The sequence below is a fragment of the Vulpes vulpes genome, chromosome 1 (genome assembly GCF_048418805.1).
Source record: "Vulpes vulpes isolate BD-2025 chromosome 1, VulVul3, whole genome shotgun sequence".
NCBI lineage: Eukaryota > Metazoa > Chordata > Mammalia > Carnivora > Canidae > Vulpes > Vulpes vulpes.
The window spans coordinates 178,329,941-178,344,176 of NC_132780.1; the positions used below are offsets into that span (position 1 = coordinate 178,329,941).

The following is a 14,236-nucleotide window of genomic DNA, read 5'->3' on the forward strand; positions in this document are numbered from 1 at the left end:
AGAATTAGCTACTCTGGAGAAGTCTGGCAGTTTCTTAACAAGTTAAATATATACCTACCATAAAACTCAGCTGTTCCACTTCTAAGTACCCCACAGAAATGAAAACACATGTCTAAGTGAAGACTTGTACACCAATGTTCATAGGAGCATTATTTATTAAGAGTCAAAAACTGGAAACCCAGGGCAGCCTGGGTGGCTCAGCAGTTTAGCCCCGCCTTCAGCCCAGGGAGTGATCCTGGGGACCCAGGATCCAGTCCCATGTTGGGCTCCCTGCATGGAGCCTACTTCTCCCTCTGTTTGTGTCTCTGCCTCTCTCTCTGTGTTTCTCATGAATGAATAAATAAAATCTTAAAACAAAAAACCTAGAAACCCAAAATATCCATCAGTAGTTGTGTGTATGAACAAACTGCTGCATCTATACAAGGAACCCTGCTGAAAAATAATAAAGGGACAAACTATTCATATATGCAGCTACTTAGGTGAATAGCAAAACATTATGCTGAGTGACAAGCCAGCCAAAAGAGACTATATTCCTTTTTTTTTTTTTTTTTAAGATTTTGTTTATTTATTCATGAGAGACAGAGAGGGAGAGAGAGAGAGAGAGAGAGAGAGAGAGAGAGAGAGAGAGGGAGGGAGAGGCAGAGACAGGCAGAGAGAGAAGCAGGCTCCATGCAGGGAGCCCGATGTGAGACTCGATCCCAGGTCTCCAGGATCACACCCTGGGCTGCAGGCAGCGCTAAACCGCTGCGCCACTGAGGATGCCCATGAGACTATATTCCATAGAATTAAATTCTAGAAAATAATTAATTATAGGAAGCAGATTAGTGGTTGTCTGGGAAAGAGGGAAGAGGAGGGATGGATTATCAAGGGGTACAAGGAAGCTTTTGGAATTGGGGAAATTCTCAGTATCTTGACTGTGGTGGTTTCACAGATGTATACACGTTGTAAAACTTATCAAATTGTACACCTAAATATTTGCAATTTGTGTGAAAATTATACCTTAACTATTGGGCATTTGTTTCCTAAATCACTTTCTCCAGTTTAAAACAAATCTATTCCCAACTCCACTGGGCTTCTGACTGAAATTACATTAAACGAAAAATCTATACAATTTTTATGATATCGTTTTCTCATTTAGGAAAATGCTAAGTTCATGTCTTATTTTATACTATTTATTAAGGCTATAGTGTTCATCAGTCCTATTTCCTGTTAGATGTTTTCTCTGATATTTTATAGTGTTATTGCCATTGGCAGTAGGAGTAAGAGAAAAATCTCATTTCTACTTCTGATTATTGTTATTATAGAGAAAAAACTAATTTTGATACATACCAGATATAGTTACTCTAGCAAAGTCTCAAATTTTTAGAATTTAAGTAGAGTCTTGTGGGCTTTCAATATAATTTTACATTCTGCAAGTAATGATAATCTTCCCATTGTTTACACTAATTATTTTATTTTGGGGTCTTTTCATTAGCTAAAACTTAAAAAAAATGCTGAATGGCAGTGCATCTTTGCTTTGTTTCAGATTTAATGAAAATAATAGTTATTTAATCAGTATGCTGTTGGTTTAGATGTGTGATCTTTATCAAGTTTCGGAAACTCCACTTTAATCCTTCTTTTATTGTAAATATTATCAAATGTCCCCTAGGCATCTCTTTATTTAAATGATGAATGACACTGAGGATTTAAAAAAAAAGTTGCAGTTTTGCTATAAATACTTCTTCATATGTCAATCTTTTAATATTTTGAAGCACTCAATTTGGACAGATTTGTCCATTGCAGAACTATATCACATTGTCAACCTTAAAACAGTTATTTTAACAGCAAAACAGATTTGGAAATAGCAGAGGAATTATGATCTGAAACATATAAACTATGGCAAACCATAACCAAGTCAGATCAAAGGAGAGGAATGGTACTTGATGGAGAAAAGGAAGAAGTTGGGAGGGGCTTTTTTGAACTAAAGTCTATTGAATCAAAGTGAGAGTTCAGGGTGGTGAGGGTTTCTCATTGGCTGAGTGTATTTTTTTATTGGTTGCGCTACTTGCTGGGCATGGAGAAATTCTTTCTTCTTCCTGTTGGGAGTAGTTTAGGAGGCTTCTTTCTATTGGAAAAGCAAGGTATGTCTCTTCCTGCTGGGGTCTGCATTGATGATGAGTGGTAGTACACAAAAACTGCCCCCTATGGCCTCCCAACTTCATTTTATTTTATTTTTTTAAAGATTTTTTTTTATTTTTTTTTTATGATAGTCGCACAGAGAGAGAGAGAGGCAGAGACACAGGCAGAGGGAGAAGCAGGCTCCATGCACCGGGAGCCTGACGTGGGACTCGATCCCGGGTCTCCAGGACCCCGCCCTGGGCCAAAGGCAGGCGCTTAACCGCTGCACCACCCAGGGATCCCCTTTGAAGATTTTTATTTGCAGTAATCTCTACACCCAACATGGGGCTCAAACTCACAACCCTGAGATCAAGAGTTGCATGCTCCACCGACTGAACCTGCCAAGTGCCCTTCCCATTTTAAATAAGGTTTCCTTTATTCAGTTTTACAATACTTGGTGTAGAGCTACTATAATTTACTTAACACCGATCAATGGCTATTTAGATTGCTTTTCAAAAACTCAATGCTGGGACACCTGGGTGGCTCGGTTGAATGTCTGACTCTTGGCTTTGGCTCTGGTCATCATCTTGGGGTCTTGGGATCAAGCCCTGTGTCAAGCCCACTGGGCTCCACACTCAGCTAGGAGTCTGCTTGTCCCTTACCCTCTGCTCCTCCCCTGACTGGCTTTCAAATAAATAAAATCTTGAAATAAAACAAAACAATGAAATGCTGTGATAAACACAATTGTGTAACAATGTACCTCTAAATGATTTCTGATTTCACCTTTATTTTCTATGCTTCCTCCATAGAGATGGAAGTGGTAGAAAAGACAAGGTTCATATATTCAAAACTTCTTGAATTTCTGATGTTCAGGCATCACTACTTATACAGAAAGGTGGTTTTCTCCCCCAGGCTCCACTTACCTAAAGACATTCTGAGTTGCCCTTCTATATTTTTGAAGCTCTATCTCTGCATCTTCTTGAATCTTACCTCCATGGTCCTATGTTTGGTGAATATCAGGGACACAGCAGGTTTTATTTTATTTTTTATTTTTTATTTTTTAATTTTTTTTTAGCAGGTTTTATCTTTCACTGACTCATTCAAGCATTCATGACCCTGACTCCAAGTATGTGTGGGCGTTTCCCCCATACCAAGTCATTCGACACCAGCTGGGTGTCCTATAGTTTAACTCAATTCCAACATTATCTACTCAGTATAATATTCCACAGGATAAGGGTTCAGTCCTACAAGACTACCTCCTGCCCCCATTTCAGGAACTAATTGCAAGTCCAAGTTGTAATCTGTGCCTCTGACCTGACTGGCTATATAAATCAGAGGTCCCAACAATCTTTTCCTTGGATTTGATTAATTTGCTAGAGTGGCTCAGAGATCTTAGAGAAACATTTTACTTACTAGATCATCAGTTTGTTATAAAAAGATATAAACCAGGAACAGCCAGATGGAGATGTACAGGGTAAGGTATTTGGAAATGGTGTAGAGCTTCCATGCTTTCTGTGTGCATCATTCTCCTCCAACCTTTGAGTGTTTATCAACCCAGGAGCAGTCTGAACCCTGGTCTTTTGGGGTTTTTATGGGGGCACCATTACACAGGAATGACTAATTAAAATACTGGCTTTTGGTGATTGAATTGCATCTCTAGCCTTCTTCCTTCCCTGAAGTGGAGGAGGGAATAAGAGTTCCTATCTTCTAATCCAGTGGTTGGTCTCCCAGGCAACCAGCTCCTATACCCACCTAGGGGCTTTCCAAAAAACTGCCTCATTAACAAAGCAAGACCTCTTTATTGTTCTCACCAACTAAAAAATTTCAGCTGTGTGCCAGAACACTTGAAAGAAGACCAAATATAGATTTCTTATTATACATCACAATATCATACTCCTCCTCTTAGTTTACACAACACTGGATGGGTTAGAATATAGAAAATTTACAATGGCAATAGCCCTGTCTGCTCTATGGTGTTAGGTAATTCTCAAAACTGTCAATGTAAAGGAATTACTCTGGGAAAAAAGTTTATATGCCTGCATAATAGCCTGTCATGTAAAGCAGGAATTAAGAGGCTGGGGTCCCTAGAATGTGCGATAATAATAATAACCATCATCATCATCATCATCTTCAAGACATTAAAGTTCTGATTTAGGGCAGCTCCGGTTGCGCAGCGGTTTAGTGCCGCCTGCAGCCCAGGGCGTGATCCTGGAGACCCTGGATTGAGTCCCGCGTCGGGCTCTCTGCATGGAGCCTGCTTCTCCTTCTGCCTGTGTCCCTGCCTCTCTCTCTCTGTCTCTATGAGTAAATAGATAAAAAATCTTAAAAAAAAAAGTTCTGATTTATGTTTTTTTGCTCCTCTTGTTGAGACTGCTTCATCCTCACCAAAATCCATGGGAGGACCTTTGCCATCCCCTCCCTTTGGGTCTACCTCTACCTGCAGGGATCCAGGCTGGGACCAGCAGCAGAAGGGAAGTTCTTGCCCCTGTGGGATTCGTGCAAGGGCTCCAATGGTTATGCCCAAGGCAAAGGGCCCCGAGTTCCTGCCAAAGAAACATGGTTAGAGTGATATGTAAGGTTGTGTTCTCCTGATTTTCATTTTTACTGTGCAGAAAACAATAAAAAGGTAAAGAACTTTTAAAAAGGAAAAATTACTACAGTGTCTATACCCGAAGACAACAACCACGTCATTTTTCCGTTTTCTCTCACACCTTTGTTGGAACTGTTCCATTCAATGGCATTATTTCATTTCCATTAAGGACTAAATACACTTCTATAAATACACTTAGGAACCTAGTTCTCCCGTTTATTAAGTCTGTAAGAAAATGTATTCCAAATTCTAAACTAATTAAAAATGAATTTTTCTGAGCCTTGAAGCTAAGAAAGACCTGGATGTGAACTGCAGTCCATTATTTACTAGCTGGGCAAGTTTTTGAACACCTCTGTTCTTCATTTTATTTCTAAAACAAGAGTACAAAGTACAAAATGCCTAATGCATGGTATATACTTAGTAAACACCAGTTCTTTTTTTTCTTTACAATATCTCCGAGTCTGTTAAAAATTTTTTCCCTTTTATGGCTAATTTTTATTTTCTCATCAATAATGATTTGTTCTGACATTTCTATTTGGTCTTTTTCTCTTTCTCTCTTTTCTTTCTTTCTTTCTTTCTTTTCTTTTTTCTTTTTCTTAAAAAGATTTTGTTTATTTGAGAGAAAGAGAGAGAGAGAGAGAGAGGCAGAGACACAGGCAGAGGGAGAAGCAGGCTTCATGCAGGGAGACCCATGTGGGACTCGATCCTGAGACTCTAGGATCATGCCCTGGGCCGAAGGCAGACGCTGAATCATTGAGCCACTCAGGCGTCCCTCTATTTACTCTTTCATTCGAGATACAACTTAACGTTTCTTTTCTAAGGTGGATTGTCTGTTACCAAATATCTAAATTACTTCAAGTCTGATTTCCAATTAGTGTTCCAACTAAAGTGCTCTAATTTCACATTTTGAAGTTTTATTTTTCTAAGCTGTACCAATTAAAAAATACAGGGAACTCTTTTAAATATTGTACACCATACTGATTGGATTCTGACACTACTATGCATTCTTGTGCTTTGCCTACTTTCCATATTTACTATGGAGAGAGGAGACAGAGGGAGTAGAGGTGGCAGTGGTCTAGTTTCCTTTCCAAGACTGTGGTGAAGGGTACTCATTGTCCTCTGAATCTTTTTGATCCTTCTGTTGGGCATTGGCTGCCCATTTGTACAGACATTTCTAGTCTCCCTGCAGGTAAGGTAAATGCATATAACTAAGTTCGGGCAAATGGATGGGAGCATAAGTGACCTGCACCTTTGCTGCTCTTGCCCTTTCTCTCTCCTCTTTGGCTAGGATGCAAATGAGCAAAGCTACCACATTACTTTACACTTTTTCTGGTAGAAAGAAAAAAAGTGCTATCTTGTTTAAACTATTATTTTGGGCAGCAGCCAAACTCGTGTTCTTATGAATCACAGGGTACATGGAGCACAGAGACTAGAGAATTTTCTGATACGGCTGCCAAAGAAAGTGAAATGGGAAGAAATACTCAGCTTAGGCCAAGGAACTTTGTACCACTTCCTCAAGTCTCTTGTATATAAGGTGTGGAATCATGAATGGGAAGACAGAATTATGTAGTCAGATATTGAGTTTTAGTATGAATTTTTAAGTGAGACTATTGTCCAACAGCAATGTACTAATATGTAATACCCCAAGTGTACTGAAACAGATCACTTGTTCAGCATATAAATTATCATTTCCATATGTATCTAGGGGAATAAAGACATATTTCCAATCCTCAAAGAAATCGTATCTGTTAAAAGGTTCTCATGGGGGGCACCTGGGTGGCTTGGTGGTTGAGCGTCTACCTTCCACTGAGGTCACGATCCCGGGGTCCTGGGATCGAGTCCCACACCAGGCTCCCCTCAGGGAGCCTGCTTCTCCCTCTGCCTATGTCTCTGCCTGTGTGTTTCATGAATAAATAAATAAAATCTTAAAAAAAAAAAAAAGGTTCTCATGGTACATTCAAAGGAAACAAGTGTGGTACAGATTTTTCCAAGTAATATGCTCATGACATTTTACATGGATTTTAAGTAGTATCTTTACAGGTAATGTATTAAAAGTCAAAAAGGCATGTGAGGTAATATTACCATTTTTTCTTCAACCATAAAAAAGTTACACCCATTTTCAGATTTCTTCAGTCTCTAATTTGAATTTAGCAAATTTATCATCAATGATCAATGCAGATTTTCCTATAATAACTTAAAGAAGAGGTACCACAAGGAGAAACAAAAAAGTCTGAGCAGGAACTGCATTTTGTACATTACTTTTGCTTTTCAGAAGATAAATATCCAGCATTTGCTCAGTGATTTCTGGTATTCAAAGCAATTATCTTGATAATGCCATATGGCATCTATAAGGTATCACTGACCATTAAACTACAGGATAAAAAATACATTTCATTACTTGGAAATATAAAAGCACCATGGAGGTGACTGGGTGGGTCAGTTGGTTAAGCCTCTGCCTCTGGCTCAGGTTATGATACCAAGGTTCTGGGATTGAGGTCTGCAGTGGGCTCTCTGCTCAGCATGGAGTCTGCTTCTCCTTCTCCCTCTGTCCCTCTTCCTTTCCACCTCTTTCGTGCTCTCTCTCTCTCAAATAATAAAACCTTTATAGATATGTGTATCTATAAAGGCACCATGAAACTAGGGAAAGTTAAATAAGCATTTGATTCTCAAAAAGACTTTGCTGAAAATGATATGAAGGGCAGTTCACTTCACAAACTCAGTTTAGGTGGGACCTCATGGCAGTAGAGATGAGAAGCTGAGGGCAGGTATTAATTACTGGTGGAATAGGAAGGTCCTGGAAGTAAGCAGTGTATGATTTACCAGGGTAATCCTATTATTTATGTCTATGGGCACCTCTACAGCATACAGGACCACCAACAGTATGGGTATGAGATATCCATATCAAATACTATATACAGAAGACTGTTTATTATTTAAAATATTATTTCCCATGTTTCTGAGCAAGCAAAACAGCAACTGTAATCTAAACGAAAATGAAAAGAAGAATTTGTAAAAAGTTACACTTATCAACCATATTTGCTGAAAACTACCATGTACCTACTAATATGCTACTGTCCATGTCTGCATTGCATTCTAACACTTAAATACAGTGGTCAACATGCTTACTTTAACAAACAATACGAAGGATTTTGTGAGCAAAGTATTAAGGTTCTGTAAAAATGTAAAACTGAAGTGATCTTAAATGTTTCAGAAGGCAACACTACATGACCAAGTTGGCCACAATGGATGCATCTATCGCTTCTTAAAACCTGTTTTCTCTTGAAGACTGATACTGGAAGGTTTCCAAGTATCACTAAGAATGGTTTAATTAAAATTTCCTGTCAAAGGAATTAAAACAACTATTCAAGAGGGGGGAAAAAGCTTAAAAAGCAGAGTACATATTGAATGATTATATTTATGTAAAATTCTAGAACATGCAAATTTATATTTTTAGAAAGCACTGTGCCCAGGGCCTGGAGTAAAGGCAGGGAAGGACCCCAAAGGGGCATGGGAGACCCTGGGGTGGGAGGAAGGAAATGTTCAATATCTTGCTTGTTGGATGGCTTCCCAAGCATATATACATGTCAAAACTCAGTAAACTGTACTCATTAAATGGATGCAGTTTCTTGTATAAAAATTAAATCTCAATTAAAAACAAAATGGTAAAAACAAAAAAACATAAACAAACCAAAAATGAAAAAGCCTAGATTAAGCCTTTCCTGAGAGTGGAGAACAACTCTTCTTTTTAGATCAAGCCTCACAATATCATTATTTGTATTTCCATTTTTAGTACAGCTTTCAGTTGAGGGGAGGAAGAATGAAGACACCCCACTCACTGAATAAATGAACACGAAAGCCGAAGCACTCAGCAAGTTTTAAATTACAGTACAGTGAAATGGTTTAGAGCGCAGACTTGGGTTTACAAGACACGTGTGGGTCTCAGTGCTGGCTTTGTTGTGATCTATAGAGTGGTCACAAAGTCTGTGCCTATGAGGTAACTATGTAAGTTACCTCATATCCGCCCCCCCCCCATCATTTGCATTTCTCATGTTCTTCTTCACATCATGAGCTGATGGTTACCAGAGTCCCCTTACATGAGATTCTGCCTAAAACAGACAATGGGGGAAAAGCAGACTCAGGAACAAGTCTTAAACTTTAGGAGCCTAGTTTTCCATCAGAGAAATGGTAGTATGATCTAACTACCATGGGATCAATGAGAACATGTGATTTGGCATTAGCCATAAGCTTCACTTTTAATAGGTGCTCAATAAATATTTGTTAAAGGAAGGAATGAATGATGAATGAGCTGATTTATTAAAATGAGGGTCAAGTTTGTAAGAGTGTGTGTACATATGTGATGGTTGGGAGGCTAAGAGGTTGATCAAGGAATGAAATAATGTAACGTAGACACACTACAGGAAATCAATTTTCTAATGAGAAGAATCACTCAGTAATGTATATACTATGCTGTATTTCACATAAATCGTGATTTAATGAAATTGTGAAGAGCACCGATTTAACAAAAAATCTGAAATGTTATAGATGGATATGTTAGCTGGCCAATCAGCCTCTCAAAAATCATGATTACGTTAAAACAGTGTTGAGTATTTTAAGAATACTCACTTTTCAGTTTTTATTCAATTTTGTGTTGGTAAACACACTGCTAGAGCAGAAACCTCACAGCTCATTTGCTGATAATAAATCATTAATCACTTTTATAAACAGGTTAGAGTAACAATCTGTATTTTATTATAAACAAAAATAAATCGAAAAGCTTCCTTCAAGTATACAGTATGCACAAGGATTTCTGCATTACACTGTTTTACATAAAATGTTCTGAATGACAGAAGTAGAACTTCCTACCATTTGAAGGAGAGAGGAGTCAACTGCTAAAAACCACACACTTACAGAAAGAAAAAAGTTTCAGACAAGACCTGTGATCTCTGGCTACAGGCAGGAGCTGAAACTAGGAACAGAGAAGAAACTTGGGAGGAAAAAAACACATTAAACACTCTAAACCGGTTCAGCAAAAAGAGTGAGACATATGTAAACAACTTTTAAGCAAATCTCTTCAATTTGTGGTGTTGTTATAAAGTAAGTAATTTTAAATGATTTTCATTTGACTCAAAAAAGTTAATTTTAATGCTGCAGTTTCTGTTTTCTTTCCCTCGAGTAAAGAATGAAATATAATTAGGGATTGTTCAGGGATTGTCTGTGAATTTCCTACATGGGGGCCTTTACACCACTTGCTTGTCTGTTCGCCATTTCCAACCAAAAATGAGGCTTCGAATAAAAAGTAAAACGAGAATCATAAAATATTTGGCTCCTTGTTAAAATTTCTTTAAAGGTTTAATGGGTGAGGATGCTGGTTAAAACTTGTGGTGGATTTTAATGATCCCTGCTGCCCTTTTCTCCCATCAAGGACAATCAAGGACTTATAAAAAGTATGAGCTTTGCAACACAACTACTTTAGGCTGAACTACTCTCAGCATCTAGGGCAATTACAGTGTGAGAATCCCTAGGAACTTACTGTAAACAAACAAGCAAGTGTTCAACAACCTTTTTTTGCACTTGGCACCATGACTTAACATTACTATTTTCTTCCATTTTCCTATTTGAGATTTTTATGAAGTGATTACATGTGATAACAATAAAATTTCCCTTTAAGTATGTAATATAGAGCAAAAACACATTCATGACTTGAAATAAAAGCTGAAATCTATAATGCTAAATCCTAATGGAAAGGTCAAGCATTAGCATCCACACTTGAATATCTCATGCTCTGAGATAATCAGAAAAGTCTCTGAACACTGACTAGGTCCCTTTTGGTGGAGTGACACACATATATCAACAAGCAGCAATGCTATGAAAGAGTTCTACTTTTCCTTAGTCTATGGTTATTTTCTGTGCCAATTTTATTTTACTATTAATGTGTTGAGACCAGTATCACTTTCAGCTAGGTAATCAAATTATCTGGGAATGATAGCCCTTCTTTTTTTTTTTTTTTTTTTAAGTAATGGTAGACATCTACTTACTGGAAACTTTCTAACAATAGATTTTGAGGAAGCTAAAAATGACACAGTTTAGTACAAACTGTCTTTTACCTTTATTGCTTGTATACACAGGAATACATTATAAAACTCAGTGGGAGGAGGAAAAAATAACAGAAGAAAAAGTTACCTGCTTTAGCATTTTTAAGAATAGTTTTGATAACTTCTTAGATCAACTTGCTTATCTGAAACAGAGCAAAACTACAATACAATCATGATATAATTCTAATAATCACAGCAATTATGCTTTCATTTTTAATTTTCTCTTCATAAAACATTAATGCTATAAAAATGAGGTTGATGACATCATTGTTTAAAAGACACCTTGTACTGGTACCAAAATGTGATTTATTTTAATACCAACTGAAAAAATAGAGCTTATATAGTCTATTATTTCAATGAAGTTCTTTAATTACTTTTATTTTCAAAGTTGGTAGCAAAGTTATTGTTAACAATATAAATTTTCTCTTTATAAGTGTCGAAATTCCCTTAAAACTGTTGAAAGGCAGCAGGCATTCTAGGATGGGCTTGCAAGGAAAATCAATTATTCCAATGTTGATAAATAGTACACTTGATGAATTTTATATTGACTTCTTTAGTTTCCTTACTAACTTCTCCTGATTTGCCAGGTTTTTTAACCCTTTTGGTTTCATAAAAGGAATCTAAGCCCAAGCCTTTTGGCTGGAGCAATTATTTCCATTTTCCACTATTTCTCTTTATTTTTTCAAATATACACTAAAACAATCCAATAATCATTGCAGGAAGGAATGATCATTTAAGCTGGATCGTGTTCATTTACCTTTTAATTTCATTTAAGAGATATTAATATTAGAGTCATAAAATCTTTACAGTTTCAACACACATACACGCAATCACAAATTAAAAATCTTTATATCTTAAAAAAAGGGTTCCATTTTGTTCAATGTATCATAGTCAAATTTTAGTCCAATGAAATATGGTTTTATTACATACAGCAGCCGCCACTTACCTTTAAATATTTTATGGGTGGAACTAAGCTCAGCATTGACTGCAGGATGCTGGCGTCAGAGCCCTTACCTGTAACTGTCCCTAAAGATTCTGCATTTCTATAATGTACCACCAATTATTCTAGATTTATAATACCCTGTCTTCAACTTGGCAATATACCATCTTTTGGAAAAAAAATTGTTTTCTGAGATGAGATACAAGAACAAAATCATTCTTGAGGTTCCACCTCGAAAAAAAGACGATGTTTGCACATAGCAGCTAGTTTGATAACCCCTGTTTTTGTTAGGCTAGCCTTCACACAATGAGCATGCATGTACAGCCATGGTTCACTGCATCTGTTCTGGAGTTGAGAACTGCTGCTTATTCAAGTCACAGATGCCCCCATGTTATGTAAGGAGACAGTTGAATTGTATGTCCACCATGAAAAGAAGAAAATAAACGATGAAACAAAATGCAGCAAATATAGGCAGTTGGCATTCAGAACACGCCCAAAGCTAACACTCATGAATTGTCATTATAAGGGCTTTTCTTTCCTTAAAAAAAAAAAAAAAAAAAGAAGTCTGTCTTTGCATATTTTAAAATTTAAAGGTCCCAGAGAATCATGAAGTGCCTTGTCGTTTTTGCTGCTGACTTCTGATGACCTCTAGTTGTTTCTTGCATTGCTGGTAGTAAGTGGAAAGGCTTTTGTTTTCATCTAAAAGCTTTTTATGTTCCTGTACCAGACGAGATGTATTTTGCTGGTCCTTTTCATCCTGGTCCAGTTCTGCAACTAGTTCTTGCCTAAAAACAAATATCACATAATAAAATATTGTACATCTTGTACATGATAAAAAAAATCCATACTTAGTAACTGATAAGCTTGGCTTGTTAGGGCTTTCTGTATTGACTGTTACACATTTTAGGTACACTACTCAAATATAATTGTAGGCTAGAATGGAAACTATTACCCACTCTTCTGGTGTACCCACACGAACACCACACCACAATCCTTTTGTAAGTAACTGCACTTAGATAATTAATGAATGCAGATAAAATGGCATAAAAAAAGTTTCAAAACATTTTACTTGGTATCCCCTTTGTGTAAGAAGAAGAAAAAAGGCTGGGGAAGGGCTCTAGGCACAGGAAAATAACATTTTTTATCATTCACATTCCACTTTTACACTCGTGAACTTTTATTTATGTTTGAAATTACAGTCTTATTAAACTACAGTACAAAGTGGGGGCTCATAGAACATTGGCAAGCTAATTAAAATAGATGCTATAAAAAAATAGATGCTATCAACTTAAATCTATTTCCTACTTTAAAAGTGAGAACAATACAAAGTACCAATTTCGAATGAGTTACTTTTACAAACATTTTCAGGAAAGACCATTAGAGACTTTTACAGCCTGATAAACTTTTTAAAGACCCCTTTATTTGGGAGATGTTCAATTTTAACTCCTAAAGTGAAGTTATAAGTGATTAATTAATAATATAAATGAATAATTAATGAAGAGCCTCCAGATGATTTTCTTGTAGTATTTCTCAAAGTATTTAAATAAAATTGATTAAAATTGTCATAGTTTTCGCATTTCCTCAATCTATCATTTCTTTTCCCAGCACAGAACCAACTCCTCGTTCAAATGAATAAAATAGGAAAAAAGTATAGACTAAATATGTAAAGTAAGAGGTTTTTTTTAAAAAACATAAAGTGTCAACAGTTCTACAATTAGCTCTACAATTTGCAGACTCAAATATTTATTTCCTATAGAGCCTTTAAGGTAGAGTTGAAATCATTTAACAATAAGTTGTGATAGAGCTATTTTTTCTTTTCTTTTTTTAAGTACAAAGGGGAACTTTCCACAAATTATTTCAGGAAGCAAGAAATTTTCACTTATTTAGATTAAAATCAATAGAGGGAATCCTATTACCATGCCATGATTTTTTCCTATAGCACTTCATTTCAGTTCCCTCTAAAATGAGGATCATGCAAAAACTGAAGTTTTTGTTTTGTTTTTTAAGAATGTCAAATAAAGGAGCATGAAAATTGATTTTCTTAAAAAAGGGAGGAGAGGAAGGCAGACTCTATAACTCTCAGAAAAACATATGCATGAGTATAAAACACCTTATAAAAACACTCATGGGTATAAAATAAAGTAATCCTACTCTCCTAAACATATACCTGGAAAGACTATATCAATAAAACATTTCTAAGATAAAGTACAGTTGAACATTAGTAAATCAAATTATTTTACCTATGTCTAAGGAAACAATAAATCATTATAACTATAAATCTGCTTCTGGTTTCAAAATTCTTAGAACATGAAACACCAGTTTATTTTCCTTAGTTTTAATATAATATATACAGCCAATGGGTTGAGTTTTACATGAAAAACAGCCGAAAGTTCCTTCAAACTTAAAAGATGAACACATATAAAACCTCCAAATTGGAAATACAGTTGACCCTACAATGAGATGGGTCTCAACTAAATGGATCCACTTATACATGGATTTTTGTTCAGTACTGTAAAT

The 14,236-nt window shown here is 36.4% G+C and overlaps 1 protein-coding gene across 2 annotated transcripts in view; it reads right to left on the reverse strand.

The window, feature by feature from the left end:
• Window positions 1-10,769: 10,769 nt before the first annotated feature.
• The window catches only part of MAP3K7 (mitogen-activated protein kinase kinase kinase 7), a 70,440-nt gene continuing 66,973 nt past the window's right edge, over window positions 10,770-14,236 (reverse strand). For both annotated transcript variants that reach the window (XM_026002884.2, XM_026002883.2), the window contains one exon: window positions 10,770-12,504. In XM_026002884.2, coding sequence (XP_025858669.1) covers window positions 12,324-12,504 — 181 coding nt within the window. In that variant the 3' untranslated portion in view covers window positions 10,770-12,323. The remainder of the gene's footprint in view (window positions 12,505-14,236) is intronic.